Source organism: Acomys minous (genome assembly GCF_964271855.1).
Source record: "Acomys minous genome assembly, chromosome: 10".
Classification (NCBI taxonomy): Eukaryota; Metazoa; Chordata; class Mammalia; order Rodentia; family Muridae; genus Acomys; species Acomys minous.
The window spans coordinates 100,030,530-100,057,743 of NC_140491.1; the positions used below are offsets into that span (position 1 = coordinate 100,030,530).

Below are 27,214 nucleotides of genomic sequence, written 5' to 3' on the forward strand. Positions count from 1 at the left end.
AATCACAAAAATATTTCATTGGAGTTCTATAAATATAAATAAAATATACATGTGTATATATATATATACACACACATACATGACACATGTTCCTGCCACATTTCCTTATGCCCTCCTTCCCATTCTCCTTCCCATTTCCATGTTACATATAGATTTTCATGTGTAGGTGTCTAAGTGTGTGTATGTGTGTGTGTGTGTTATGTGCATGTGTATGTATGTGCATGCATATGTGTGTGCCTGTCCCACACATACATGTGCATTACACTGCAATTGTGGAGGTCAGACGGCAACTTGCAACATATGATAGATCATATAAACATATACAATTCTAAATGATAACACGGCTCCAAGATCTCTCTAATCATCTCCTTTTCCACATTAGCTCACATTAGCTACCCAGTCCTTGCCACACTGTCTCCCTACTGTCCCTACCTTAGGGTCGTTACCTTTGCTGTTCTCTGGGCTAGAACTCTCTCTTGTGATAACACAGTATCAGCTACCTCATTCTTTGCTGGTTATTTCTTATAAGGCATCTTCTGACGAAATCCCTCCTCTCCCAACAACCCCTGCCTGCTTCCCAGCTTGTGTATTTAGACCAGCACGTAATGGTTTTTGAGTATACCACAGAGATGGATTGGTTGTTTGATGTTGGTTCCCCCACCCCTCACCCAGCAGACTAAAAGGGCACAGACTGCCCCCCACCATTCTGCCCACTGCTGTATTTCAACAGCAATGTCTGGCTTATAGGAGTTTTATAATTACTGTAAGAAGCTGAGGGGAATTTGAACTAGGAATATATGTATATCTTGGGAGTCAATCTAATCTTAAAATAAAATTAAGTACATTAAAGGGTAGAAAATTTCTTTTTTTTTTTTTACTTTTTGTTTTGTTTTGTTTTTGAGAGTTTCTCTGTATACCCATCGTTGTCCTGGAACTTGCTCTACAGGCCATGATGGTCGCGAACTCAGAGATTCCCCCTGCCTCTGCCTCTCATATACTGAGATTAAAGGTGTGCTTCACCGCTGCCCAGCTTCAGAGGAAGTTTTCAATCCTTGTACCTTGTTATCTACGAGAAAAATTTACTACTTCATAATTTTTTAATGTTTTTCCAAAAGAGCCTCCCAACCCCAGGCAAGAAAAAAAAAGTGTGATTTAGCATCTGCGTCAAGTTCGAAAGAATACATCTCATGGGACACAAGCCCTAAGACTGACAGCAGCAGGCACTCAACTAAACAAATCTCTCTACCCACTCACTCCCTTTACAAAGGGGGAGGGCAGCATGGCTCCAACATGGCCTCTGAGAGCAGTTGGTAAAACACCTACAGCCCAACCTAAACTAGCCTTTACCAGATACTGTTGTTTCTTCTCCTTCTTCTGGAACTCTCCACACCTCTCCATAACCACATAAGGAAGAAGCTACAACATGCGCCCAAGCCCGCCTATGGATTCAGGGTCACTAATGTAAATTCTGATTAAATATTGCACCCAGATCCCTTGGGAGGGCATGCAAGTGCACCCTTCATGGACTTATAAAATAATTCAAGGGCCTTCTGTGGCAAACAGCTGAGAAAGAACCCCGGTAGTATTTAAATATAATTTTCAATGGAATATGAAGTTAAAGAGGCTTTCTCCTGATGACTCTGTTTTCTGAAACTTTCATTCATTATCTTCTGTAAAATAACAAATTTTTCCTCATGCCAGTCAAGGGGAGGCTTGGCAGGCAGTGCTTCCCACGCTGGCCAGGGGCTAGAATCTGCAACAAGTCACCAGGCTACTGAAGGCACAACAAACCCTATGTCGTTTGAATGTATGAAGACTGTCATAAGAAAAAACATTTTTAACTATCATAGAAGATGATTATGAAAAACCTGCTTTGGGGACAGAGAGATGGCTCATCAGTTAAGAGCACGTGCTGCTCATGAAGAGGCATGGGGTTTGGGTCCCAGCACCTACATCTGGTAGTGACTGCTATGTGTGTTATCTCAGATCCAGGGAATCCAATGCCCACTCCAGCCTCTACAGACACCTGTGCACCTGTGCACACGTGCATATACACACACTTTATAAAAAAACAGTACTAGGACCATAATTGCATCTAGCAGTGATAGCCATAGGTGCACATTAAAGTATTTTAGCTGTAGTCTTCCAAAATACTTCATGACTTAAACTGTGTCACATGACATTTGGAAGGAAAAATGAATTGGTAAAGAAAACAAATAAACATAGACAAATGATGAAAAGTCACACGCAAGTTGATGCTGATGTACACGCTGTGTTACATAGGAAAAGGTAGCCAATATAGGCACCATCAGGGAAGCCTCAAGTTCTAAAGAACCTATCATTTCACTTTTTAAAATATTCACCTCCAAAGCTGAAAGCATTAGATGTAATTTCTCGGCCAATTTACTTCTTTTGATAAAGCCGCAGTGGCACGGCACTCCCACTGTTCTCCTGGCTCACTGATGAGGATACAGTAGGTGATCAATGAGCAACTGCTGGGACACAGGAAGCAACAGAAACTCGGATGTGCCTCCTAGTTGCATGCTTTGCGAGTTCTGACTGACTGCCTTCATGGGATGCGTAGTAGAATTCTTTCACCTCGAGGCTGCGCACCCTGTCACTGTCATTGACAGGTCTGTTCTTTCACCTGATAAAAGCAGTCATGACATGAATTTTCTCTGGCAAAAGGATGTGGTTAGAGTCAGAGCTCTTGAATGTGGAATAGAAATGACACAGAAATAGAAAGGGGAAGGATTTTTATACGCAGGGACACAAATTCATATGAGCCTATCTATAACTCAAAGTCAGAATACCCACGGATTCATTTATCAGTCTGGAGGTCTTAGAAGCCAGCTTGGTTTTTGTTTTGTTTTTTTTTAACATGATATTTACATTTCTAGGGATAAGGAATTTAAAACATATCAAAATGAGATTAACCGCAGTTTTATAAATGGTCTAATTTTTTTTTTCAGTACTATTTATGAAGAGAACTGAAAGGGAAAACACAAACATCTTAGGAAGGGGCTTATGACCTCATCCTATAAGCTCCACCCCCTCAGCCTGCAGAGCAGAAAGGAATGCACATCTCTCTTTTTTAATATATATTTTTATTAATTTATTCATATTACATCTCAATTGTTATCCCATTCCTTGTATCCTCCCATTCCTCTCTCCCTCCTACTTTACCCCTACTCCCCTCCCCTATGACTGTGACTGACGGGGACCTCCTCCCCCTGTATATGTTCATAGGGTTAGCAAGTCTCTTCCTGGTAGCCTGCTATCCTTCCTCTGAGTGTCACCAGGCCTAATGCTCATTTCTAAAGATTAAGAAAGCAGACACTGGGGGTGAAAGTGACTGTTACTAAGTCAGGAGGCCAGGCCTAAAGGCCTGTCACATCTACAGTCTTTGTGGTGGGTGTGGTGAAACTTACGAACTTTAATGACAAAATATAAATGAAGGATTGGTGCAAATGGTCCAAAGGCAGGAATTTTGAACAAATAAGAATTGTGACTTTAGGTGTTAAGCAATAAATTGTTGACAGAAATATATTATTTCATTTTGTCCTATGAATGAGATTAATGCGAACCTCTAAGAAAGTAGCTTTATATGTTTTGTTGTCTTGTAAGACGGGGAGAGAAGAGGTGAGTGGCGAGCACAAAGGGTTTTCTCATATTCTCAGGAAGAAGCCACAGCCAGCCAGATACAGCCAAGGAAAGGAAAGCTAAAGCCAGAGCAGATGTGAAATCTCTCATGCTGACTAAAGCATCGCTTTTTATAACACAGGGTGAAACCCTAAACCCCTACACTGTGAAGAAGAGAAGTCTTTAATCTACTTTTGGTCAAAGTGCTTAGGAATAGAAAGGGAGTGCAAATTAGATGACTTCAGCATATTTTAACTAACTTGTAGGCAGAAAACTATTATGCATTTAGGTTGAATATGTGACACATCGCACTGGAGAGTCTCCAAAGTCAAGGATATCAAACACTGGGAACAATTACAGTTACTTAGGAAACCGCATTATGAGCGTCCAAAATGACCAGCCAGTTCATTCAGTATTATTAAATGTGAGCTTGTCTAGTTGGGAGAGGCTTACTGAGTGTGCTCAGTTTTCTGGAAGACGGTATACTATAATAGTTAGTAACAGATGGAATTCGGAGCCGGTATTGGAGGTTTGGCTAGGGAATGTGCCATTAATTTTCTTGAGAACTTTAGCCTTCTTGAATTTGGGAAGTAGCAATGTCAAAAAGGGACTCGGCCGCCCAAATGACATCATGCATGTACAATAGAGTAAGTAATGCCTGCCACACAGTACATGTGACATAGACATCAGCTGGCACTACTACAACATCTGTCTATTTACAGGCTGTGACTATTATTTTGTGAATAAGAAAATAACAGGTAAGAAGGTGAGAAAGAGAGCTATGGATATAAAATAAGGGCCTGTAAAACCATCTATCTCTGGAGTGGAAATGGACTCCGACTGGAATCTGTCTTAGAATCAACTCTAAAACCAAACAGCGCACCCGGGCTTGGCTGATTGACTGTGCCAGGCATACTGCCTGAAAATCTCCACTGTTAAGTCACTTCAGGCCATTGAGAACTCTAGTAAAAATTTATTTAATACTAGTTTGTTACATCCTGACAATGAGCAGATCACCGTGTACCACGGGAAATACATTTGAACAATGTCGTAAGCACGGTTTATTAGAATTACCTGCTGACAAGTTCCTTCACTCAAATTATGACAACTTTTAAAAGGAGGGCTGAGATTAAATTATTTTTAATTCCAAAGGGATTGTGAAGTGAGAAACAGGTTTCTAACACCTGAGGAGCACCTGCGTTGGTTAATCATTGGCTACCCAATTATTTGCTCTGATAATATAAGCTCTGATAAGGCTGGGTGCTATTAGTGAGTCCTGCGACTGAAACAGGACCGCGCTCACCCCCCAAAACTTTATGACCTGTCAAAAGGGAAATATTACAAGGAAAAAATAGAACATGCTGGTGAAAGAAAGAGGTATGGTCTGATGGCAAGCCCTGGCAGACAGCCCACCTGAAGGCACATCCGGATAGAATCGGCAACACTCAAGTGGAATGAGCCCAACAGAAGGAGGCAAAAGGAAGCAGTGCTCCCAGCAGGGTTGACTACCTGCGCTGGGGATGTTATTAGCTTACATGGTACTCATGTGTGCATCATAACACGGAACAGGGGAATACGGATATCCTGCATGAAAAAGAAAGAAACCCTAAACCCCTACACTGTGAAGAAAAGTCTTTAATCTACTGACTATATCTTTTGGTCAAATTGTTTTTTCTGGGTAAAATATAGAAAACCTTCTTCCAAAGACCTGAATCGCTGCTCTATATTAACACGTTCTCTGGGAAAGGAAATAACCTAAAATGTCATGGTTTATATATTCTATTTTCTTATTATCTCGTGAAGCCCATATTAAGAGTGTCTTCGCTGACAGCATGGGAAGTCTAACCTTGTCAGGATCAGCTCAGATGATCATAAAAGTGAAAGGATGGGGGAAACAATGGGCACATCAAGTACCACACAGCCATACTGAGTGAGAAGAGACAGGAGACATCAGGGGTAGGGCCTGCAGCTCTTCAGCCCACACTATGCGAGCAGTCACCTACTCTGCCAATTTTAACACCACTGCTATCATTCTCCTGAAATAAGCACTGTGACAGAAGCCAATAAGATTAGAGCTAGACCATCTAGCGGGTGTTCCAAGTGGCATCACCACCAACCAACAGCTTGTGGGTTTTTTTGGTTCCTAACTAAAGTTAAGGCCCTCCAGGGAATTCCAAGTGCATCGGTTGGTCACAAGATTTGTATCAAACTTATCTAGTACAAAATGTATCATTAGTTCATAAATGACATTTGCATCCTCTAGCTAACAGACTCAACAAATGAATACGTCTTTCTCACACTTTAAACCCTCCATTTCTTTAGTGACACAAGGTGCTTGAGGAGACGTCTGTGTTGCACTCAGTGCAGATGGATACATGTTGAGTATTAAGCCTTCCATGTTACTATCCTTCTTTGGGTCTCAGAAATCTTTCAGTGGGAGTAGGTATCGTGACCTGGTTACCACAGACCAAAGGTCCACACGGCATAGCTCTTTTATTAAGTAAAAGACAGACTTATGTAACTTTGGAATGTAAGAACTAGAAGATTCTGGGAGATTCAGTTACAAAATCTTATTCCTCGGAGGAGAAAATGCAACAATGGGTAAGTTCAGTGTATATGAGAAAGTTGATGTAAGTGAAATGACAGAGATAAAAAAACATGACAGAACTAGGAGAATCCAAGATGACACAAGATACATTGATGTTTAGGAGCCTCCCATTTGCATCCACACTGGTCCTTTTCCGTGGGAAAAAAAAAATTGTAAATCCTATGTTATGCCCTTGACAGACTTGTATGTTCCCTCTTCTGGAGACAAATCGGTGTTTTCATCAGTCCTGCACACCCATCTTTCATTGAAACATATTCACAGAATCAAGGCTTATTGCCAACAGTCCTTGGCTTGAACATTTCTAATCCCAAAGATGAGAACTGAGCTCAGCAGAACGTCTTAGATGAACAAGGAGGAAGCAGAGCCTAGGATCCCAAGTCAAAGGGAAAGGATGATGGTTATCATGGTCCCCTGTAACCATGACAATGTAGACAGACATGTTTCTCAGAACAGGTAAGGAGAGCACATTACAAATTAGCTGAGTTTAGAGCTGATATCAATGGAAAGCAACAACCAAAGTAATAAATGATGGGCTGGAGGTGGGGGAGCATTTCAGTTCAGCCCAGACAGGAAGTCAAAGCTGTCAAGAGTCCTATATCCACATGCCCTCCCTATAGACACATCCCCATGGCCATTCTCCTCTGCCTGGGCTTCTGTTAACGTGTGCTTCTTGCTAGAAGAGGGCAAGCCTACTCAGGAAGCATTCAGCACAAGAGTAAGAGAGAGGCTAAGCAAGCCTTGGACTTCTGACTTCAGTGTTCTGCAGTGAACCCAGGTCAGCTCTTTGCTCACTGACAGACAAGGAAAAGAAATGTGTATTCTAATCTACAAATGGTCAATGTCTTGCTCTTTGAATATTGCTTTTCTTTAAAGTGTAAAATGCTGCAACCAGCAGACCCCTTTACTTTTTCAGTTGAAGCATGCCTAGGAGGACAGACAGAGGGCTTTCGTGTAGGTTCATGGAATGGCTATCTTAGAACTCTGCCTGGAATGTGAAAACTAAATCCATACACAGGGACCACAGCTTTGCCTTTAGTGTCTTGTTAATCAATGTTAGGAAAGCTACAATGATACAATGTGCATTATACATATCAAAGATTCACTATTATACTGTGCTCGCACATTTTCTTCAGATGACTTAATCCACTCATAGCTTTGGAAGGATAGCCAGATGTACTCGTATATCAAGCTGCAAATGCCATGGTAACCACTGTTCCTAGGCAACTGTAGAACTATGTGTGTGGTCCACTTTCCATACAATAAATACAAGAGGAAAGTAGCAGGGAAAAATAAAGTGTTATGTGATAACCTGGACACCCTCCCCCCCCCAAAAAAAAGCAGAAAGAGGGATAATTCTTAATGAGTCCAAGTGCATAATCTATTACAACAGGGGAACACAATCTTAATTAGTCTGTATAAAACAACTAGGAAAAATATTTCACCAAGTAAAATAAAAACAGATGTTTACTCACTTCATTTTTTAACCACACTATGTAGGAAAAAGATAAACTCTGTGAAAGAGGAACGGGAAGCATTCCTAAGACACTGAGTCAGTCATGTAAAAACCAATACTCTGGGTATTAAATTTCACTTGCATAATATTAGATGGCAAGGAGTCTCGGTTTCTCAATATTTGGATGCTTTCTGTAGCAGCGTGCAAACTGAGAGCAAATGAAATGCCCAGTAGAGATCATCCCTTTACTGTGCTTCTAGCCACAGACCCATCCCAAGGGAGGTCAAACACCATGCTAGCGGCCAAGGGAAAAGTGAGCCGCTGTTGTATGCCTCGGATTCTAAGCAGGAAAGTTAGACAGAATATGCAAAAGTGAAAAATTCTCCAAAAGTTTTGCGGACTCTATGACTCAAGATTTCCAACAATTTCTTTTAAATTCTTATACCTCCATTTGAAACATAAATATGTTTAAGAGGCTAATTGATCAAGGGACAAGGCCACCCCCTTTGCTTACTGGTTTTGCTGTCTGGTTCTCAACAGACAGCAAAAAGGGTGTAGGACGCAGATTTCTATACTTAATTTTAATCCCAAAATCTGTGTCATTGTGTTTGACAATCTTACTGCATATGGTTACGCACATTTCCTATAGGAATATAGTGTTCATGCATACAACAACAAAGGCTGAGTACAATATACCTTGTAACACAAATGACATTTCAAACCGCTAGGAAAAAAAAAATCCTGCTTGACAAAATGTTCAAAATGTTCCAGGAAATTGGCTAGAAATTTTCCAATCGTTCATTTCATCTTGAAATGACCATTTTCATGGAATATAATACAGTTTCCTTTATAGAGAGAATTACACGGGGCTGAAAATCATACCAAAGTGTACAGAAAAATTTAGGGAATGAAAAAGATATTATAGCACAGAGGGAAACGAGCTCTGGTAAAATGCCAGCATTCCACATAGGTCAGGGCAGATTATTTTGCTAACTTGGACCGTTAATGGATCACTTTTGGGAAAAAGCACAGCAACTATCAAAATTAGGTTGAAAATCAATAGCCAGTTATGTGAATAATTCCAAATATGGTCCAAAATCTCTATCCTAGAAGTATGAGGCAATTTATTAAATATAGAAAGCCAGTCGTAGAAGAGATGTGGCCAACCTTTTTTTTTTTTTCCAAAAACTAGATACATTTAGAGCAAACATTGACTAAAGTGATCACAAGACCAGTGGCTACTTAAAAGGCGACAAAAATGAACCAAGGTTAAAATGATACACTAGTCATTATAAATATTTTTATGCATTTCTAATATTTATTTTTTAGCTTACTTTGCTATTTTTGTACCCTCCCAAAAAAATAAATAAAGGCTTATAACATAATATAACCATTTCAACATTTTCTTTTTAAGATGCTTTGGGGGTTAAAAATGGAAAGATTAGAATGCTGTACTTTGGTCTGTACTTTTGGGTTAAGGGTGTTCACTGTTTACCAGTCACACTGCTCTCAGGAGCTTTGGTCTAGGGAGTGGTAGCGTCTATTTCTGTGTTGGTCAATTTAAGTTAGAACAAAAGCTAGAGTCAGGTGTGGTGGCTTTAATCCCAGCATTCGGGAGCTGAGGCGTGCAGATCTCTCTTAGGAGCCATGTCCATCTTGTTCCCTTCACTCATCCCTCGTGTGACTAAGACACTGTGGTTTAATCTGGACCGACCCTGTTTGGAGGAGACAGAGCTGCAGGAGCAACAGCATCAGGCCTGGCTCCAAAGCATCGCAGAGAAAGACAAGAACCTGGTACCTACTGGCAAGCCTGCCTCAAAACACTACGATGACGAGGAAGAAGAGGATGACGAAGATGATGAGGACAGTGAAGAGGACATGCAGGACATGGATGAGAATTACTTTAATGAGTCAGCTGATGATGGAGAGGTCAATGAGGTGGACGTGGAAGGCAACGAACAGGATCAGGACCAGTAGATGATCTAGATAGGCAAGCCAAGGTGGGCTCAGGGTAATTCCAGGCCACCTCAACCTATTTTGCACCCACAGCCTCAGCCCCTCAACCTGAAGAACCAGCTTGTGGCTGTAGTGCCTAAAGCTTTGCCTTAGGCACTTTCTCAGCGGCTGCCAGGACAGGGTCTCCTTGGGCCCTTGCAGGCCATCAGTCTTCCCTTGAATCCCTGGAGCCTGAGCCCACCCGCCTTCCTGGCTGGTACTTCATTCCTTGGTTGCCAGGTGTGGTCCCTTTCTAACCCTCTTAATAAAGACACAGGACTGACTCTTTCAAAAGAAAAGAAAAGAATGCTGTACTTCTATGAAAGAGCGCACCCTTGTGGCTTATGTTGCATCAGAAGCAACAGTAGCTTTGGTCATATATATTTTTCCTTTTCGTTCTGTTTCCATATTTCATTGCTATTACTTTCAATGGCTAAAAATAAGTTTGTTAAAATGTCAACTAAATTGTTCAAGTAGAAGTATGTTTAATTACAATTAATATTTTACTTAAATTTTAAACCAGAATAAGAGTAACAGGCATTCATATAAACAGGTATGCTCTGCTGAACATTTGAATATAAACAATATTTGAATATAAACAATATTTGAATATAAACAATATCAGTTCAAGAGTCAATTATAATTTATATAAATATACTACCTATAGGTACACAGAAATTGTAACACACAAGACAAACCAGAAGAAAGCAATGTGTATTCTTTTTAATCAGTCTTCATTAAGCAGTTCAGGGAAGAGGAACCAGCTGTGTGGGGTAGTGGGAACACAGAAGACGCAGATGGCGTCATTCCACACTGAGTGGCTAAGAAGCAAGACTTCACATGAGCAGCAGTGACTCAGATGTCCTGCTTAGAGTTGAAAAAAAAAAACACTGAAACTGATAAGGAATAGAGTTTTAAAAGGAAAATTATAATGTCAATAGATTAACTTGAGACTCAAAAGTTGATCACTGTTACCGCTTCTAATCTGGGAAATGGCAGTTGGCCACAGAGAGCAGTACAAAGACAAGTTAAGCCTGCCCTCTTCTGCCTCTGTTCTGGATTTGCCTGGAAAATGACTTGAGTAGAGAGAATAGGACACACTATAAATAAGGATAAATGAAGGCTTGACCTCTAAGAGAAGTAAAAAGAATAAAACAAACCCCAAAATGACTTTGAGCTCTTGACTACTGGGTAAAAACCAGGGTGGCGTGGCAGATGTGCCAATTCCTATACAATGATAAGTCAGTAAATATTCACAGGCTCAAATTTAACAGCATGAATATTAAGACTAGAATTACAAAATGAAGGTAGCAGTTTCCTAGGAATCTTATCGAAAGTCTGAGTCTAAACATGACCTTCTCTTCTGTCTCCAGGATGTATGAATCATCTTATAAAGATCCTAGCCTTCGCATTCAAGCCCAACTTAAAGTAAGATGGTGGCACCTACAAGCTTAAAATTCATATACACGCCCTCTGTTTCTAAGTCATATTTATACGTGTTGGGGCTTAAGAATGAGCTAACGGAACATACGTGGACAAGCAAAACACAAGTGTGCTTCCAGAGAACTGCGCTTCTTATTCCTGGAAGACACCAGGAGGAGACAAGTAGGAAAGCACAGGCACAGGGGTGGGTATCTAAACAAGAACAATGGGGACATGGTGAGGGACCAGGGGGCCATCGAATACAGCAGTGGCCACTTTGTGAAGTCTAAGCCTTGGGATCTGCATCCTTTTACTTCAAGACCTGAACACAACCCTTAGAGGGAGCATTATTCAAAACCACTATAGCTGAGATCCATTCACAAATTAAAAAAAAAAAAGGATGTCCTTTCTTAAAGACTATCAAGATGAAAGAAGAGTTAAAAAATAAAGGGTGTCTAATGACATAGAATCTGGCCATGAGTCTAAATTGTAAGTGCTGAGATGCCTGGGAAAGCATAAGCTCATGTACGTATATGAGTAGACTACATTCAGACAAACATAATCCTAGCTTAATCATTAAGGATTTGGGTAACGAATAAACCAAAAAAAAAAAAAAATGGTTCTTCAGCTTCTCTAGGGAAAAACAAATAATTCTGGTTCCTGTTGAACAATACATCAAAGAACTACCCAGATGTCCAGATCAAAAGACAAAGTAATCAGAAAATTGCATAAAGATGTGTCATTTGCCAAAGGCAATATTAAAAAAGAAAAATTACTTAACACAGGGCACCGAGTGGTCCCAGAGCAGAGGGTGAGAATCAAAGGGACCAGCTTTCCATGAGGTCACTGGTGGCGAGGCTCAGACTTAGAGGCAGACATTAGAAAGGCGATTAGACACACCCCTGGAGAGTAAACACACACAGAGCTACTGGGATGACTTCAATGGAGACAGTTGGAAAAGAAATGACTCCCAATGCCAAGGAAAGAATAGTTTGGTAGCTATGTGAGAGTATAATATTTTACACTGTTATAGTTCAGTTTTAAGGGAATTAAATTAGAAAATAATCTTTGAAAAGCTACTACTGTTCTATGAAGAAGTATAAAGGGGGTATACACAAAAGGAAACCTTTGGGACCAGCGTTGTCCTGTCTAGATTGCTTAGTTTCGGTCTGGTTCTTTCTCAGGCCCAAGCACGCCGTCTCCTTGACATTCTGGAATCTGAACAGCGTTTTCCACCCAAGTATTATACTCCTACACACATTTACGACTTAACACAAAGACTGCATTTTCTGTGAAGCATCATCCAGCAACAGAACAGATGATACCTTGGAAGTTTGTCAGCAAATGATTCTCTTGTGGAAAAAGCAATCAGCCTTCTGCTTTGTAAGATGAGACTTTTATGGCCACACATTAGTGTAGATAAGAAAATACTAAGTTTTTAAAGAATTCATTTCTCTATTGGAGCTGTTGACCATCCAAATGGAGACTAAAACCCTTCACCTTCAATACAGGAACACCACTTGAAGTCTAAATATGTCAAAATACATTTTACCTTCAAAGTCCATTCAAATTACTCCATGTAACTATAAGAAACAGAATAGACCCTGTTATATTCAATTACATCTACCTAAATCTCATTTATGCCCCATTTGAGTAAAACAATGAATGTATAGAAGGTTTTAGACAAATGGGTCCTCACAGAAGATATATTCAGGGAAAACTTAGTATCAAATAGTTTTAAGCTGAGGCTGTCTGGTGAGGTGGTTTAGCTGGTAACAGGGCAAGGGCCTTCTACCACACCTGATGACCCAGGCTTAATCCCTAGAACTGACACACTGGAGGGACAGAATACACACACTGTTCTTTAACCTCCACATGACACACACACACACACACACACACACACACACACACACATACACACAAAATAATAATTTTTTCCTTTTTGTAAATTGAGATAAAGATCTGTGGAGAACATCCCCTCTGGATAGACAATATGACTAAAACAGTAACATAGTCTATTTAAAGGGGTGCTTAAAAAACAAAAACATAGCATTAATAGAACAAGTAAACACCAGGATTTTCCATAGAGAATCTCAGAAGATACCCAGGGGAAATTCAAGAATGGACCTTATGGCCTCATGTGATGTTTAAAAATACATACATACATACATACATACATACATACATACATACATACATACATACAATGCATTTAATTCCTTATACAACCAATGCTTGAAGTAAAAAAAGAAAAAACTGTATCTATCACGTATTAGCTTGACGGGTATTAAAACTGACACTTAAGACACAACAAGACGTATCCATGATCACCTTCTACAAACTCTGTCAGTAGATACTCTGAGTGCATATTAATGACTGTTTCTTTCTCAGCGGACTATGTGGGAAAAAGTCAAGTTAGATACAGGAAAGAAGAGATGTCTCCCTAGAGAAACCAGAAAAACAAAACAAACCCAGCACACCTTATCAGTGTCATCCACACTGGTGGATCTCACCACGCACGAAGCGCGTCTCTCCTGGCCTTGTGCAGTGCCCTGGGATGTGGGCATGGGGGGCAGTGGGGCACGCCGCTTCTTGGGCGCACCCGAGGGCAGTGTGTTGGAAACGTAAGGTTTGGAGATGGTGTTGGATCTCGTAAAAGATGGGCGGTGCTTGCTCACAAGTGGGGTCGCAGGAGCGCTGGCTGTCTAAGAGAAAAACAAAAGGCAATGCCTGTTTATGATCACAATACTTGCTAAGAATCTGAAAATTCTCGTCAGGCATCTTTAAATGCTGCATGAATATGATGCTCACTTGCTCCCGCTTTTTCTTACTGCGTTGGAAAAAGCTCAAAATCCCTTTGTTTTCTTTCTCCTTCACAATGTCTGGGTTGTGTGATATTTGGCAGGACTCTGAAAAAGATGAAAAACAACTTACTTTTTGTTTACGGGCGGAGCGTCCATTTCCAATGTCTCTTTCCTAACATTTAAAAGATTTTCTGGTGATGAGCATTAGCAGCTACAGCCAACTCTCAAGGCAACAAGTGAACGGAGTCCCCACTTTAGATCAGGACAAAGTGAGGCTTAAGGAAGCTAAGACACGCAGCCAGGACCAAGAGGCACAGCTAGACGGTTAACTGAATTTCTTAGGCACTGTATAATTACCAGCATTTGAAACGCAAAGTAAGCAGGCTACACATCACAGTGACACACGACACTTCTCCCACGCAGCTTGTCCTTTTGTTTACTTCAGCTATAACTTTAGAAGAGCTAAACAACCACGAAGCATTTCACTCTCACAAAACACAAGGCGCTATAATTACAGCTGCCACTCTATGTGTGAGTATGCTTCAATGGATCCAAACAAACCACATATGGAAAACGCTCCGAGGAAAACTAGCTCTGTACTGAATATGTACAGATTTTTTTTTCCTTATCGTCATTCCTGATGTAAAAGTCATCATAAAGACTATTTATAAAGTTTTTATAAGGTGTTGGGTGTCACTGGTGCTCCTGAAATGATTTAATGTATGTGGGGGTTAGGGGTGGGCAGAGTCTATATGCAAACACTAGGCAATTCTTTCTTGGGGACTTGAGTTTCCACAGATTTTGGTATCCTCAAGGGTTCGGAACCAATCTCCCCCAGGCACTAGGGGAAGACTGGGCCAAGTAGTTTCTCTTAAGTGCTATTTGTTTAACCTAGAAGTTCTAGTGGGGCCAGAATTACCAGGCCCTAAATGTTAAGAGTGCTAAAATTGGACTTAGAAAGTGGTAAACTTCAAGGCTGCACGTATAATCTTGCTTTAAAAAAAAAACCTGTTTCCTAATGTCAAGATGAAGAGGTCAATAACTGAGGGTCAAGCCAGCATCTAAGCCACTGTGACCCCACATACTTCCAATGCAGTACCACTGAAAGGAACCAGGACTGCTTTGCAGTAGTTGATTTACTTTTTATATAAAGCAATGAACTACAAGCAACTAGTTGTACCAGGGTAAGAGTTACCGAAGTCCATCAGGAGTCATACCAAAGGACTTAGAACCATCCTACAGTGGTTTCTACTGGCAAAGATCAGGACAATTTTGATATCATAAAAGTAATTTTATATCGAAACATATCACATGATCTTGAGAAACTGAGTGCATCTTCTCGGAACCCACATAAAGCTAGACATGAGAAAACACACATCTATGGTCCTAGCACTCCTATCATGTGATGGGAAGCAGACAGGAGAATCGCGGCGGCCCACGAGCTTGGCATGCACAACATTAAGAGATCCTGTCTCAAGTGACATGGAATATAATGACCAACATCTGCTACAGGCACATCATAGCAAACACACTCCTGTACAGGCATCCCAACCTCCCCTCCCCCACACACATTCATATACACAAGATTAAGTAAGAAAGTGCAGCTAGCAGCTGAAAGGAAGACTGCATAAGACTAGAGCTCTTTTTCAGTTGCTCATTAAGATGTACGCAGCAAATGCTGGTATTGGCCGGGTTTTCATATGTCTGCAAGTGGAAGTACAAAGCACTGCTTATGAAGGGTGTTTTGTGTTCTTTGGTTTGTTTTCCTGTAGCAGGGATTTCTCTGTGTAGCTCAGGGTGGCCTTGCAGCCCTGGCCTTATGTTCCCGAGGAGCTGGGATGACAGACAAAAATCAGTTCGGCTCCTATGGAGTATTCTTGCAACAAATTATCTCACCCAAACCTGTCAAGTCTCTAGATTTATAGTCAGTTGACAGGAAAAAAGTAAATAGAAGTTATACCCACAGGGTGTGTGGGACCAATGGTGAAACAGACAGACAATAGGGTGAACCATGACACAAAGGACCTGGTGTGTAGGAAGAGCAAGGCGAAGAGTAAACTGTGAAAATATGCCTTCCACAAAGACATGTAAGAATTTTATGTAAATCATAAAGCAATTTCAATGATATCCGAAACAAAGCCCTTCACATAAAAACTGAGAGAGAACTTAAATGGGACTTAGAAGTAAATGTACAATCTTTAATGCTTTTATTTAAAATGAGTGTTTAAAAGCAAACATGATTGTCCGTGTAGAAACTACTGTAGGAAAGCAAAGAGTGTGCTGGTTGGGTTTGGTTTTTTGTTTTTGTTGTTGTTTGCTTGTTTCTTAATCAATTTAACAGAAGCTACCATCATCTTAAAGGAGAGAACCTCAGTTTAAAAAAGGCCTGCCTCCATCAGATTGCCTGTAGGCACAGCTGTAGGGGCACTGTCTTGATTAATATGTGGGAGGGCCCAGCCTAGGACAGGGGAATCTTGGACTCTACGAAAAAGCAGGCTGAGGAAGCCATGGCCTTTGCTTAGATTCCTGTCTCCAGCTTCCTCCTGGGCTTGAGGCCCTGCCTCTGCCTCCCTCAATGACTGACTGTGATCAGGATGGGTAGGCCAAATAACCCTTTTCCTTCTCAAGTTGCTTTTGGTCATGGTCTTTCATCACAGCAATAGGAAGAAAAGTAGGGTACCAAAGCATATATTAGTGCGATCTGTCACAGTGAACACACTAAAGGACAACTGTATTCCACTTATGAAAACTTCAATAGTTCAAACATTAACAGGCAGTGCACACTGCATAAGAGGCTTCCTAAGGCCAACAAGTAACAATGAGGACATAGAGGCTCAAGGCTACAGGTTTTTCATGTGCTTTATTTCTGAGAACACCTCTGTGAAAGGAAGAGAGAAAAGATTCATTTTGAGCAATTTGCTCCCCATTGGCACATGTTAGCTGGTGGTGTGACAAATGTAAAAAAATAAAAATCAGCATTGCATTCACATTTAAGGAATTGAGTGTCCTAGACTTGAATAGTTTGCAAACTCACAGATCCATTCAACAAGTGTAGCCAGAATATGACAATAATGCCTCTGACATCTGGCCACCCTCCACACCAGGTCAGCCCTCTTCAATTAAAACAGTGTGTACAGACCGCTGAGTGTTAAAGACTGAGACATGTGAAGGCCCGCCTTCGTTAAGGAAATTGGCACAAGCACTGTAGCTTCCTGATTCTGGAAGAGAGACCCAAAGTCACAGCACACCATGTCTAAAGGCTTCGGATGACATCCCACCAAGTCAAGGGGTACACACGTGTATGGTTGGGACAGAGCTGCTGGACTCTGACACGAAAATGAGCTGTCTTGACTCCACAACTTTAGTCCCTGACAGTTCTACTCAGCAATTACATCTCTAAAAATTCCCATTGAAGGATGGCTAGAACAGACATTGGAAATAAATGTACTAAATACTGTAAAGTTGAGCCTAAAAGGATCATGGGATGTGGTTATGACCAAGCCAAGCACAAGCACTGTTTCTGGAAAGAAGCGGAGAACATGTTCCCATTTCCCATTTCTTATCATTTACAGAAGTAGAGTCCAGACATATAAGCTATTTTTTTTTTTTTATTCTAGAAGCTTGTCACCTTGGCCTAACAGCCAATGTGGCACCAGAATAGAAGAGCCTATTTTCTGGTTCTTGGCCAAGGTATATGTTAGGATGACAGGAATTTTTAACTCCTTTCATTAGGCTAGTCTGTATTAGCCAAGAATAAATCAACATATAGTTGCCCCCATGGGCTTAATCAGAAGAGCCTGACAAATAGCAATATGCACTTTAATATGGTTTTACTTTTAGGCAGGGTAGTAATAATTATACAAATCAGTGATCTGAGCCTACCCTTTTTAATGGAGGAAAAAAAACTCCCAGATTCTATTATTGAATCATTTTAATCAAATCTTCCCTATGAAAGTAACATATTCATTATAAATGCTATAATATAAGGAAATATGAAAATTTGCTCACAACCCTTCCACTCAAAGCTATTCACTATTAAACAGTTTATGTATTTCCTTTCAAAAATTCATGTAAAAGCTTTTTACATGCAGTATTAAATGCCTTTATAAGCTTTTAAAGCTATTTTAACAAAATTTTTCATGTTATTACAAAATTGTCACAGAAACTAAATGGTGGCAATCTATATATATTGATATATCATCTCTCCAATAGCTGCTTAGTGAGAATAAATTGGCATCCTTCCATAGCACTGCCAAAGATTCACTCACACTCGCATCCAAGCATGCTCCTACGAAAACCATTCTTTCTTATATAAGAGTAGAAATTCCATTTTCCCCAACTTTCACCACGATATCGTTTTCTGTATTGTTTTTTAGTGTCTGAGAATTTTTTTCCCTATACAGCTCAGGTTTGCCCCAAACTTGGAATCCTCTTGCCTTGCCCCATTGAGTGCTAGAATTGCACATTTATGCTATTACTCCCAGCCCTAGAAGGACATCGTTCATCACCATACTGTTATAATTAGGACCTGAAATTAAAGATGGGAACCCATAATGGTTTGTTTGTTTTTTTTTAAGGAAACAAGCCCCCAAGATTTTAAGTTAGAATTTCTTACAGGATGTGTTAGTAATGTTTAAAAAAATAAGATTTGAGTCTCAATTTTAATCCTCCCAATTTCATGTTATAATTTACAGTTTCTACTGATTCATGTATCTTACCTTGGAAAGATGGCTTATTGGAGGCAGTTACAGAGGGGGCTACAGCAAGAGGGAGTAAAAAAGGGTAAATGACTATGATGACGATGATGTTTGTTAGCTATTAAATATCACTGATCAAAACAGCAGTCAGTGGACTACACTATAGACATCCTCAGAATAATGTCTGAAATTCTCTGTGCAGTGTGCATGGACTGTCTCTTCTACAAACCCTTCATCCCCGCCCCCAAGGACAGAAACCCAAACTATATAACATGTTCCTGGTCTACCAGGCACCAGGAAAAAACAATCAACTTCATTTGTGATCTCTACATTTTAATATATCTCCTCTTTGTATGAATAAAATCTCTGATATCTGAAAAAAAATTCGGAAGTATTTCCGATTCATTTGATATGGAGGTTTATTTTGGATGCTGACCTAAAGAAACAATCTGTCATTTAAAAAAAAGTCCAAACTTGATAGCAAAGCTGCATACAAAATTATATGGGCCTGCATATAACTACTTACTTTATTTAAATCCAAAAAGCACAAGAAATTAAGATAACACCCAAAAAAGCTTGACAAAGCAGCCCAAGCCTGTCAGCCTAAGCTACTGAATCAGCTGGGACAGGAGGATTCCTTAAGCTCAGAGGTTCGAGCCAAAGCTAGGCATCCTGATGAGACCTGCTCACAAAAAAACAAAAAGGAAAAAAAAAATGAAAGCTACCAAAATAATTCCTAGGTTAACAGAAAAATACAAAATGCGATGATAGCACAAAAGACTGGGTTTTCTTTCCATTTCAGTAACTGTTATCGAGTAAAATTATACACTTGGTTTGATTTCTTTTTTTTTTTCTTTTTTTCCTTTTCCTTTTTTTATTAATTCATTCATATTACATCTCAATAGTTATCTCATCCCTTGTATCCTCCCATTCCTCCCTCCCTCCCACTTTCATCCTATTCCCCTCCCCTATGACTGTGCCTGAGGGGGACCTCCTCCCCCTGTATTTGCTCATAGGGTATCAAGTTTCTTCTTTGGTAGCCTGCTGTCCTTCCTCTGAGTGTCACTAGGCCTCCCCATCAAGGGGACATGGTCAAATATGGGGCACCAGAGTTTATGTGAAAGTTGGTCCCCACTCTCCACTCAACTGTGGAGAATGTCCTGTCCATTGGCTAGATCGGGGTGGGTTATTTTCTATTTAATTTATTTTTCTTATTCTCAATATGATGTTTATCTATATGGTGGATCCATTAAATCCTTGGCATTATGAACCTGGGTATACCTACACACACACACACACACACACACACACACACACACACACACACACCCTAGATGTTAAGTGTGGGGGGGGTACACTTACCTCTGCTGATATCCATGGCATATAGCTCCCTTAATCCCAGGTCATTAAGGGATTTTGTCATGTCGAGGGGCTCCTGAGCCTGATAATCCTTCAGCAACACTGTATGCAACGGATCAAACTCACATTTGCTGCATATAATGGGAGCCAGATCGTGAAGAGGTGCGTGTGGACTAACTCTCACTATGGTCTTCTGTGTTCTCTTAAAGTTGATCACTACTCTCACAGTTTTCTGAAATGTAAGTTAGATTCACAGTTATGACATAATTTATTTATTACTAAAATCAAATTTCACAGTGGCCTCTAGAATGATAACTGTAGTAACTGACTCTCAGTTCTCTGAACCATAACCTAACTTTTTAGTTACACCATGGGTCACTAATTAAAACAAGCTGTGTAATGCTACTCAGAGGTGTGTTTTACTCAAGGCTTTGTGTTTCATCATCTTCTTCTGGGATGAAATTCTCTTTTTCATTAATGCTATTTCCATTTTAAAACAAATTCTAAGAAAAAAAAACATTGGGTTTTTTTGGTTGTTGTTTTGAGTTTTTAATGGTCCTGCGAATTGAACTTAAGGTTTTATTCATGCTAGACAAGCATTCCAATACTATGCTATGTCCCTGGTCCTTTTTCTAACTTTCACATTGATGCAGGGTGTCACTAAATGGTCCTGGCTGGACTTGAACTCAATCTATAGCCAAGGTAGGTCTTGTGAACTTGTGATCTTTCTGTCACAGCCTGGGAAGTACCTGAGATTATGTCATGCACAAGGACATGTTCAATCCGCTTTTTAAAATAGTAAAACTAAATTTTCTATTAAGCTTTTATCAATCTATCTATATTTTTTTAATTAGGGGTGGTTAAGACAGGGTTTCTCTGTGTAGCCTTGGCTGTCCTGTAACTTGCTCCCTGGACCACGCTGGCCTTGAATTCGGAGATCTGCCTGCTCTGACTTCTGAGTGCTGGGATTAAAGGGGAAGCCACCACCGCCTGGCTCAAATTCTTGATAGTAAAATATCAAGCAGGATTCAAAGTCAACAAAAACAAAGGCCCATATATAATATTACTAATATTTATACATTATGTAGTAAAGTATTTATTTTGAAGGTATCAAATACATACAATAGTAATATCTGTTTTATGTTGTCCTTAATTTAAAGAATGTTTATCTTTTAATAGCCTGTCAATAGCTGCAACTTTAAAAATAACATTTCAAAACTACTGTCTTTCTAACATAATCAATGGGATCAAACAGACTAAGATCCAAGCATCATGCCTGGCACATAGTTATCAGTAAGTGGCTACTACATATTGCCATTGGTGTTTATTGTTTGTACTATTATCAACCTAGTTAACCAAATTATTCTTAATTAGACCTAATACTAATAATTTCAAAATTATTGGCACTCTTTCAAGTGTCTCCCTATTTTGATGTAACTGGAATAAACAGAATTCAGCAGTAGGTAGCTGCACCAAATAAAATCCATAGTTTTCAGATCATCAAAGATGTTCATTCATAAAACTAAAATCCTGTATGCAACTGAGGGCCTCCTGAGATGGACAATCTATTTGCAACACAAAGTTGCTCCAATATGGATCAACAGCATGTTCATGTAGCAGGTAAATTCAGACCTAGATGACACAAGCAGACGATTGTCTGATTAATATTCATTAACACTCAACTAAATACTAAAGCCAATGTTTTATCATGAAATCCTTGTCAACATTTTTTATTAAATGCTTCCAAGCAATATGAAGACAATGTGAGAATGTACGTATTCAAGTCAAACGGAAGAGAACTACCAATTCAGCGCACAGTTTCATATAATCTACGAAGTGAAAAACGGTTGATGTTCATCACTCAGGAGTATTTTCTGAAGTCATAAACTTCTATGTGTGTGTTTATAGCAATAATTTTATGAGAATAATTTTAAAAGAAAAGAAAAGTAAGTGGTATGGACATCAGCTCACCGGTACAATGTGTGCCTACCAAGTATGAGGTCCTGGGTTTGGTCAAATACATAAATAATTAATGGTAAGAATATCAACTGAATAAATTAGCATCAGGTTCAATGTTTCTGGTTCAAATTCACATATTAAAAAGTAAGGATCTGCCAGGCGTGGAGGCACTCAGGAGGCAGAGACAGGCGGATCATCGTGAGTTCAAGGCCAGCCTGGTCTACAAATCGAGTGCAGGACCGCTGAGATAACATAGAGAAACCCTGTCTCAAAAAAACAAAACAAAACAAAGTAAGGATCTGTAGAGATGGCTCGGGGGTTAAGATTCCTTGCGCACAACCATGATCCATCTAACAAGCCAGGCACCATTTCAAAAATGCCTACAGCCTGAGTATCTTATGGACAAGAGACAAGGAGAGACTGGTGCTTGCTGCCAAATAGCTGAAAACCAATAGCTCCAGATCCAGAGAAAGGCCCCACCTCAAAGGAATGAAGCCAGATAGAGAAGGGCATGCTATGTCCTCTCCTGGCCTCTGAATAAAAACTACACACACACAAATTACTTAAAAAGGAAAATGAGCTATTATATAGGATGATAAACTGTGATCTGGGTGAATGTTGTATTTTGACATACAAAATATATAAAAGTTGAATATATTAATAAATAAATATTCATTAAAATGTGAAACATTTAAGTATAGATTTTTTAAAAGACTAACTTAATATGTAGCACATGGATTATTCTTAGATCCTGATGTAGTCAATACATTTATTTTTAGAGCATTTGATATCTAAATTATTCCCCTGATTCTAGTTGACCCAAGGAGGAATAATCAGCTGATGACCAAGTGTTTTAGGAAAACATGAAAACCATACACCATAAAGCCAGACCAGAAATCTAATTTTTGTTTCATTTCATTTACGAGGAACCATAAACATTGACTAAGAACTTAGTATCTCAGCCATAAGAACATAAAAATCTGTGATAGTATCCTTACCTCTGGGATTATAGGTGTTGGCTTTTTCTTATCCAGAGATTTAGGCTTTAAAATTACCTTCTCTACCTCCAGCATTCCTATTGGTGTGTTCGGCTTAAATTTGATGAGATTCTCTTCCGCAGAGAGTAAGTCAATTGTGTGACTTGATGGGTTTAAGTGGTACTTCGCACAGAGGAACACAAGCAAGTCCATCATCGGCTTACTGCAGAACAGGAAGAAGGGGTTTGTAAGAGTCCAACTCAACAGATGGTGAAACTTAATGGTTTCAGAACTCGCCTCTGCTCCCGTTTGTCTTCGAGACACATAAAGCAAGGATATGAAGAATGGCGAGAGCAACTTAAAAATCCGATAATTAGGGAGAGAAAATCCTAAAAAGATTAAACGCAGTTGGCTAGAATATTTGGTTCAATAATTTTCCATATATTTTTATTTGCCAAGTCTTTTGTGTTATAAATTATATGAGTCCTTCCTTACCCAAGAACAGTCACTTGGCTTAGCAGACAATCCTCAGTTTTGTAACTTGCAATCCTTACACCAAACTTCTTACAAATCCTTGAATTCTTCAATTCCTCAAAGAATATTTCTTTAGCATTTTCTAGGTACTGCCGTCATTGTACAAGTATTATGACATGCCTGTCCTGACAGATCTAATACTCAATTTGACAGACTGGACTACATGTCAGCAACTATACTGTGTGGTCTCCTTACAACCTAATCCAAGCCTCGGCTGGCCTCAACTCACTAAGTGCCCACATTCAGGCCTCAGACCTGTAATTCTCCTGCCTCAGCCTCCCTAGTGCCAGGCATACAGCTGTGTGCCACTATCCTTGCTTTCTACTTTCTTCTTTTTAAACTGAGATTTTTAGGATGTAACCTGCCTACCTGTTAATATAATGCCTCCAGCTGCTTTTTTTTTTTTTTTTTTTTTTTGTTATGGTGGCAGATTGAGGTTAAGTGTGGCCTGTAGACTGCAAAGCCTAACACTTTGATTATCTGGCCCCTGATATAAAGTTTACGGGTCCCTGTGTAAAGCAACAGCAGTAAATATTTGAGACCGTATCAAATAAGGCCAACAGGAGAATGCAGGACCGATCTCTATACAGGAAAAACTTGAACAGGATTCTTGCACAGCCAGCTTGGCATTCAGGGTACCCCTCCGTTTGGGACTTCACTTTCCACGAATACCAACTGCCAACACACAACTATGTTTTCATTTACTTCAACAGAACACTGTGGTCTTGCCTTTCTTAACAGTCAAATCAAATCACAAACTCTTTTGTATCACATGTTTTCCTCACATGCCTGGTGATCCTAAACCACTCACACTTAAGGCAAAGGCATTAGAAGTCTTGTTTCTCATTTCATGGGCGGAGGTGGAGTTTCAGGGACTTCGCTTTAGGGAAATCTGTGACCAGCCACCTTCCTCTTTTTTTGGAAAATGAAAATGCCTGTAAAAATTATTTTCAATGTTTCAACTTAAAGCTAGCTACTAGCTTTCAGGGAAATGAGGTTAGGAAAACTCCCCGTGCAGTTTTCATATCAAATTCAGTATATCTGCTTAATACAGAGCCTTACCCCACTGTCTGTTATCACTGCAATGCCAGGTCTATGACCTCTTTGATTTTGTTTTTAGAGAGAAACAGCCTCCCATAGGAGAGCTGAAGGGCCAGTTGTTACCATGTGAACCTGAGGTGACATACCATTTTACCCAGACTTTCAAACCACCCCCTATGTTCAATTTGGCTTCATATCCAGGCCATTCCAGTCTCTCTGCAATTAAGAGGAATACCTCCCTCCGCAACTCCCCACCCTGTGGACTGACCCCAAGGCCTGAAGTACACCCATCGCACAAGAGGTGTATTTTTAATGGCGCCTTTCCTCGCCCCCATGTACAATCAGCATACCTTCGCACAATATATGACTAAACCAATGACGGACTGCATGCTGCAGTATACAAAGTCTGGATTTAGAGAGATAATAAACAAAACGAATACACAGAGTCTCATCCATAAATGCTGGGGTGGAGAGGGTGAGGGAATACCTTAATTGGCATAAGAATAGACTTGGAAAGACTCAGTTATCGCAGAAAGTTCACTGGTCAAATCCCCCTGCACTGCCAAGGCTCCTGCATGCAGAGTAATTAAAAAAACAGTAATCTTACAATGGTTCTAAACGCTTCTCAGGGCAAGACCTGAGATTTTATGGAGTAAAATTTAAAAGCCTGTTAGAACAGTTAGAAGGCTATACAAAAAAAAAAAAATCTATGTGGCAAGCTGAGCATATACCTATACTGTCGGCAATCTGGAGGCCTGGACTAAATACTGACGGCCGAGAGAAGGAGAAAGGGTGAAGGGAGTGGGAGTAAAACACTTGAGAAGTCGCTAAGGGGGCTTACAGATTTCTCGGGAATTGTGATAGCGGCTCTGGCCACGTTGACTCAGACTTTATCTAGGATGCGTGTGAACACCTCTCAAGTAGGACACTTCTTCCCACAGCTCCAGTTTAGTGGTCTTTATTCCCAGGACATGAGGAGAGGCATGGAATGAAGGCAGTGGAATGAGGACTTCAGAGGAGCCAGCCAGTGGTTATTTCCTCCTGGGAAATTCTACTTTCAGAGCAATGGCATACGGACACACACACACACCACCACCACCACCACCACCACCAAAATCAGAATACTACTAAGATCTGTGTGCACTGACTGGTGCAAGGGGAAACCGCTGTTGAAGGCAGGGTCACATATTTTAGGAAAAACTATGTAAGAAAAAAAATTTAACAAATTCATGTAGCAGCCTTGCTTTCTATAAAGCCGAGCCATCAACAGTAAAGAGCGCTTCAGACCACTCTTGAGTGGGTAAAATACACAAGGAGCTTCAGCAGCTGACACGCCCCTACCTCAGAGATGCCTTCAACCAGAGGGTTAGAAATCACAACAGCAGCTCAGTCTTAAAGGAGCTACAACACTGTAATGTGGGGCTCCAACTCTGAAGCAGGTGCTCCCAGCAATGGTCACCGCTAGAGCTTATTAGTCACATACAGAGAGCAAAGTAAGACCCTAAATAAAGGTGAAGACTTTCTTCCTGAATGCCAAAGCTCTTCTGCCAATTTTTGGCTTAAGAATTATTGTCCTCATCTGATATGACTGACAACAATTAGCTACCAGGTGTGGGTACAAGTTACAATAGGAAAAATGCCATTTTCTATAGCCCAAGGCAGAGGACATCTGGCACCCAAAGCAAAGTATTGAGGTTGCTAAGGAACTGTGCGCTGAGTTGCCACTGCCTCAGTGACACATGTAGAAGCTTCTTGCCCTGCTTATAGCCACAGCACTGTGAATTCTGATTTCTCCCATTACCTAGCTGCAACATTAATATTATTATTGTTTTAGTATTTTTATTAATACTTATAGACATTTATATAATGATTTCCTCGAAGACATATTTAAAGATATTTAAAGCATATAATGTAAAAAAAAAAAGAATCTTTAAAAATTCTCTTTGACATGAAGATATCCCTGGGATTTCCAACTTTTCATAAACAAATAATCACCTTTTGTATTTAATTTATGTCTTATTATTTCATCTGAGTTTGTATCCACCATGAAAGCTATTTCTACTTCATAAATGAGGCACGTGAGTCTTAAGGGATCATATTACACCACTATCTGTAATAATCACTACCTTAGCATCCTCAGGTTTCAAGATGGCATCCACGGTGGTTTAGAGCAGGCTATGTGCTTTGTGCTACACTTTTACCACACAGATCAAAGACTCCATCAAATCCCTTCGAGACCCCCTGGGGTCCTTTCTGTATGTGGGACACAGAGTAGTAGTGATCTTAACCTGGTTTTGATAATGGATGGTTAGGGCTTCTATTTCTGTATTTTAAAGATCCACCTGGATATCAAAAGATACAGGTCACGATGCAGTAAAGGCTCCAAGAACAGCAAGATGGTCAAAAATGACAGGGGTGGACTTCCAAGCCTCCACATGTTTAAACAAGGCCACTTGCCAATGGGGTGCCTAGGTAATGTTTCATACATTCTGGGACAGCTGAGAGCAAGATTGATGATTCGAGGACAAAGGGCACTAATAAGAACTCCCTAGAAGATGGGATCGTGCGGCAGTAAGTGAATAGGTGGGTTTCAAGCAACACAGTAAGATTCTTCCTATAATATTTTTTAAAAATATGATCCAGTCTCTAACGATTTATCATATGCAGTTTCAACAAATGCTCAAAACTCTGTTGAGCTGGATTGCTTCCTGCTTTTACAA

General features: G+C 40.1%; 2 protein-coding genes across 8 annotated transcripts in view; one reads left to right on the forward strand and one right to left on the reverse strand.

The window, feature by feature from the left end:
• Positions 1-27,214, reverse strand: part of COBLL1 (cordon-bleu WH2 repeat protein like 1) — a 150,324-nt gene that overhangs the window by 22,549 nt on the left and 100,561 nt on the right. For 4 of the 7 annotated variants that reach the window (XM_084800066.1, XM_084800071.1, XM_084800067.1 and 1 more), the window contains 5 exons: positions 22,941-23,142; positions 19,987-20,215; positions 18,646-18,684; positions 13,935-14,032; positions 13,604-13,828 (listed from right to left, as the gene is read on the reverse strand). In XM_084800066.1, coding sequence (XP_084656192.1) covers positions 13,604-13,828; positions 13,935-14,032; positions 18,646-18,684; positions 19,987-20,215; positions 22,941-23,142 — 793 coding nt within the window. The remainder of the gene's footprint in view (positions 1-13,603; positions 13,829-13,934; positions 14,033-18,645; positions 18,685-19,986; positions 20,216-22,940; positions 23,143-27,214) is intronic. The other 3 variants (XM_084800068.1, XM_084800072.1, XM_084800069.1) reach the window with 1 other exon arrangement.
• LOC311607894 (anaphase-promoting complex subunit 15-like) lies at positions 7,672-10,255 on the forward strand. Its single transcript, XM_084800075.1, has one exon. It carries the CDS (start codon positions 9,351-9,353, stop codon positions 9,678-9,680), a length of 330 nt encoding a protein of 109 aa, XP_084656201.1. The 5' UTR covers positions 7,672-9,350; the 3' UTR covers positions 9,681-10,255.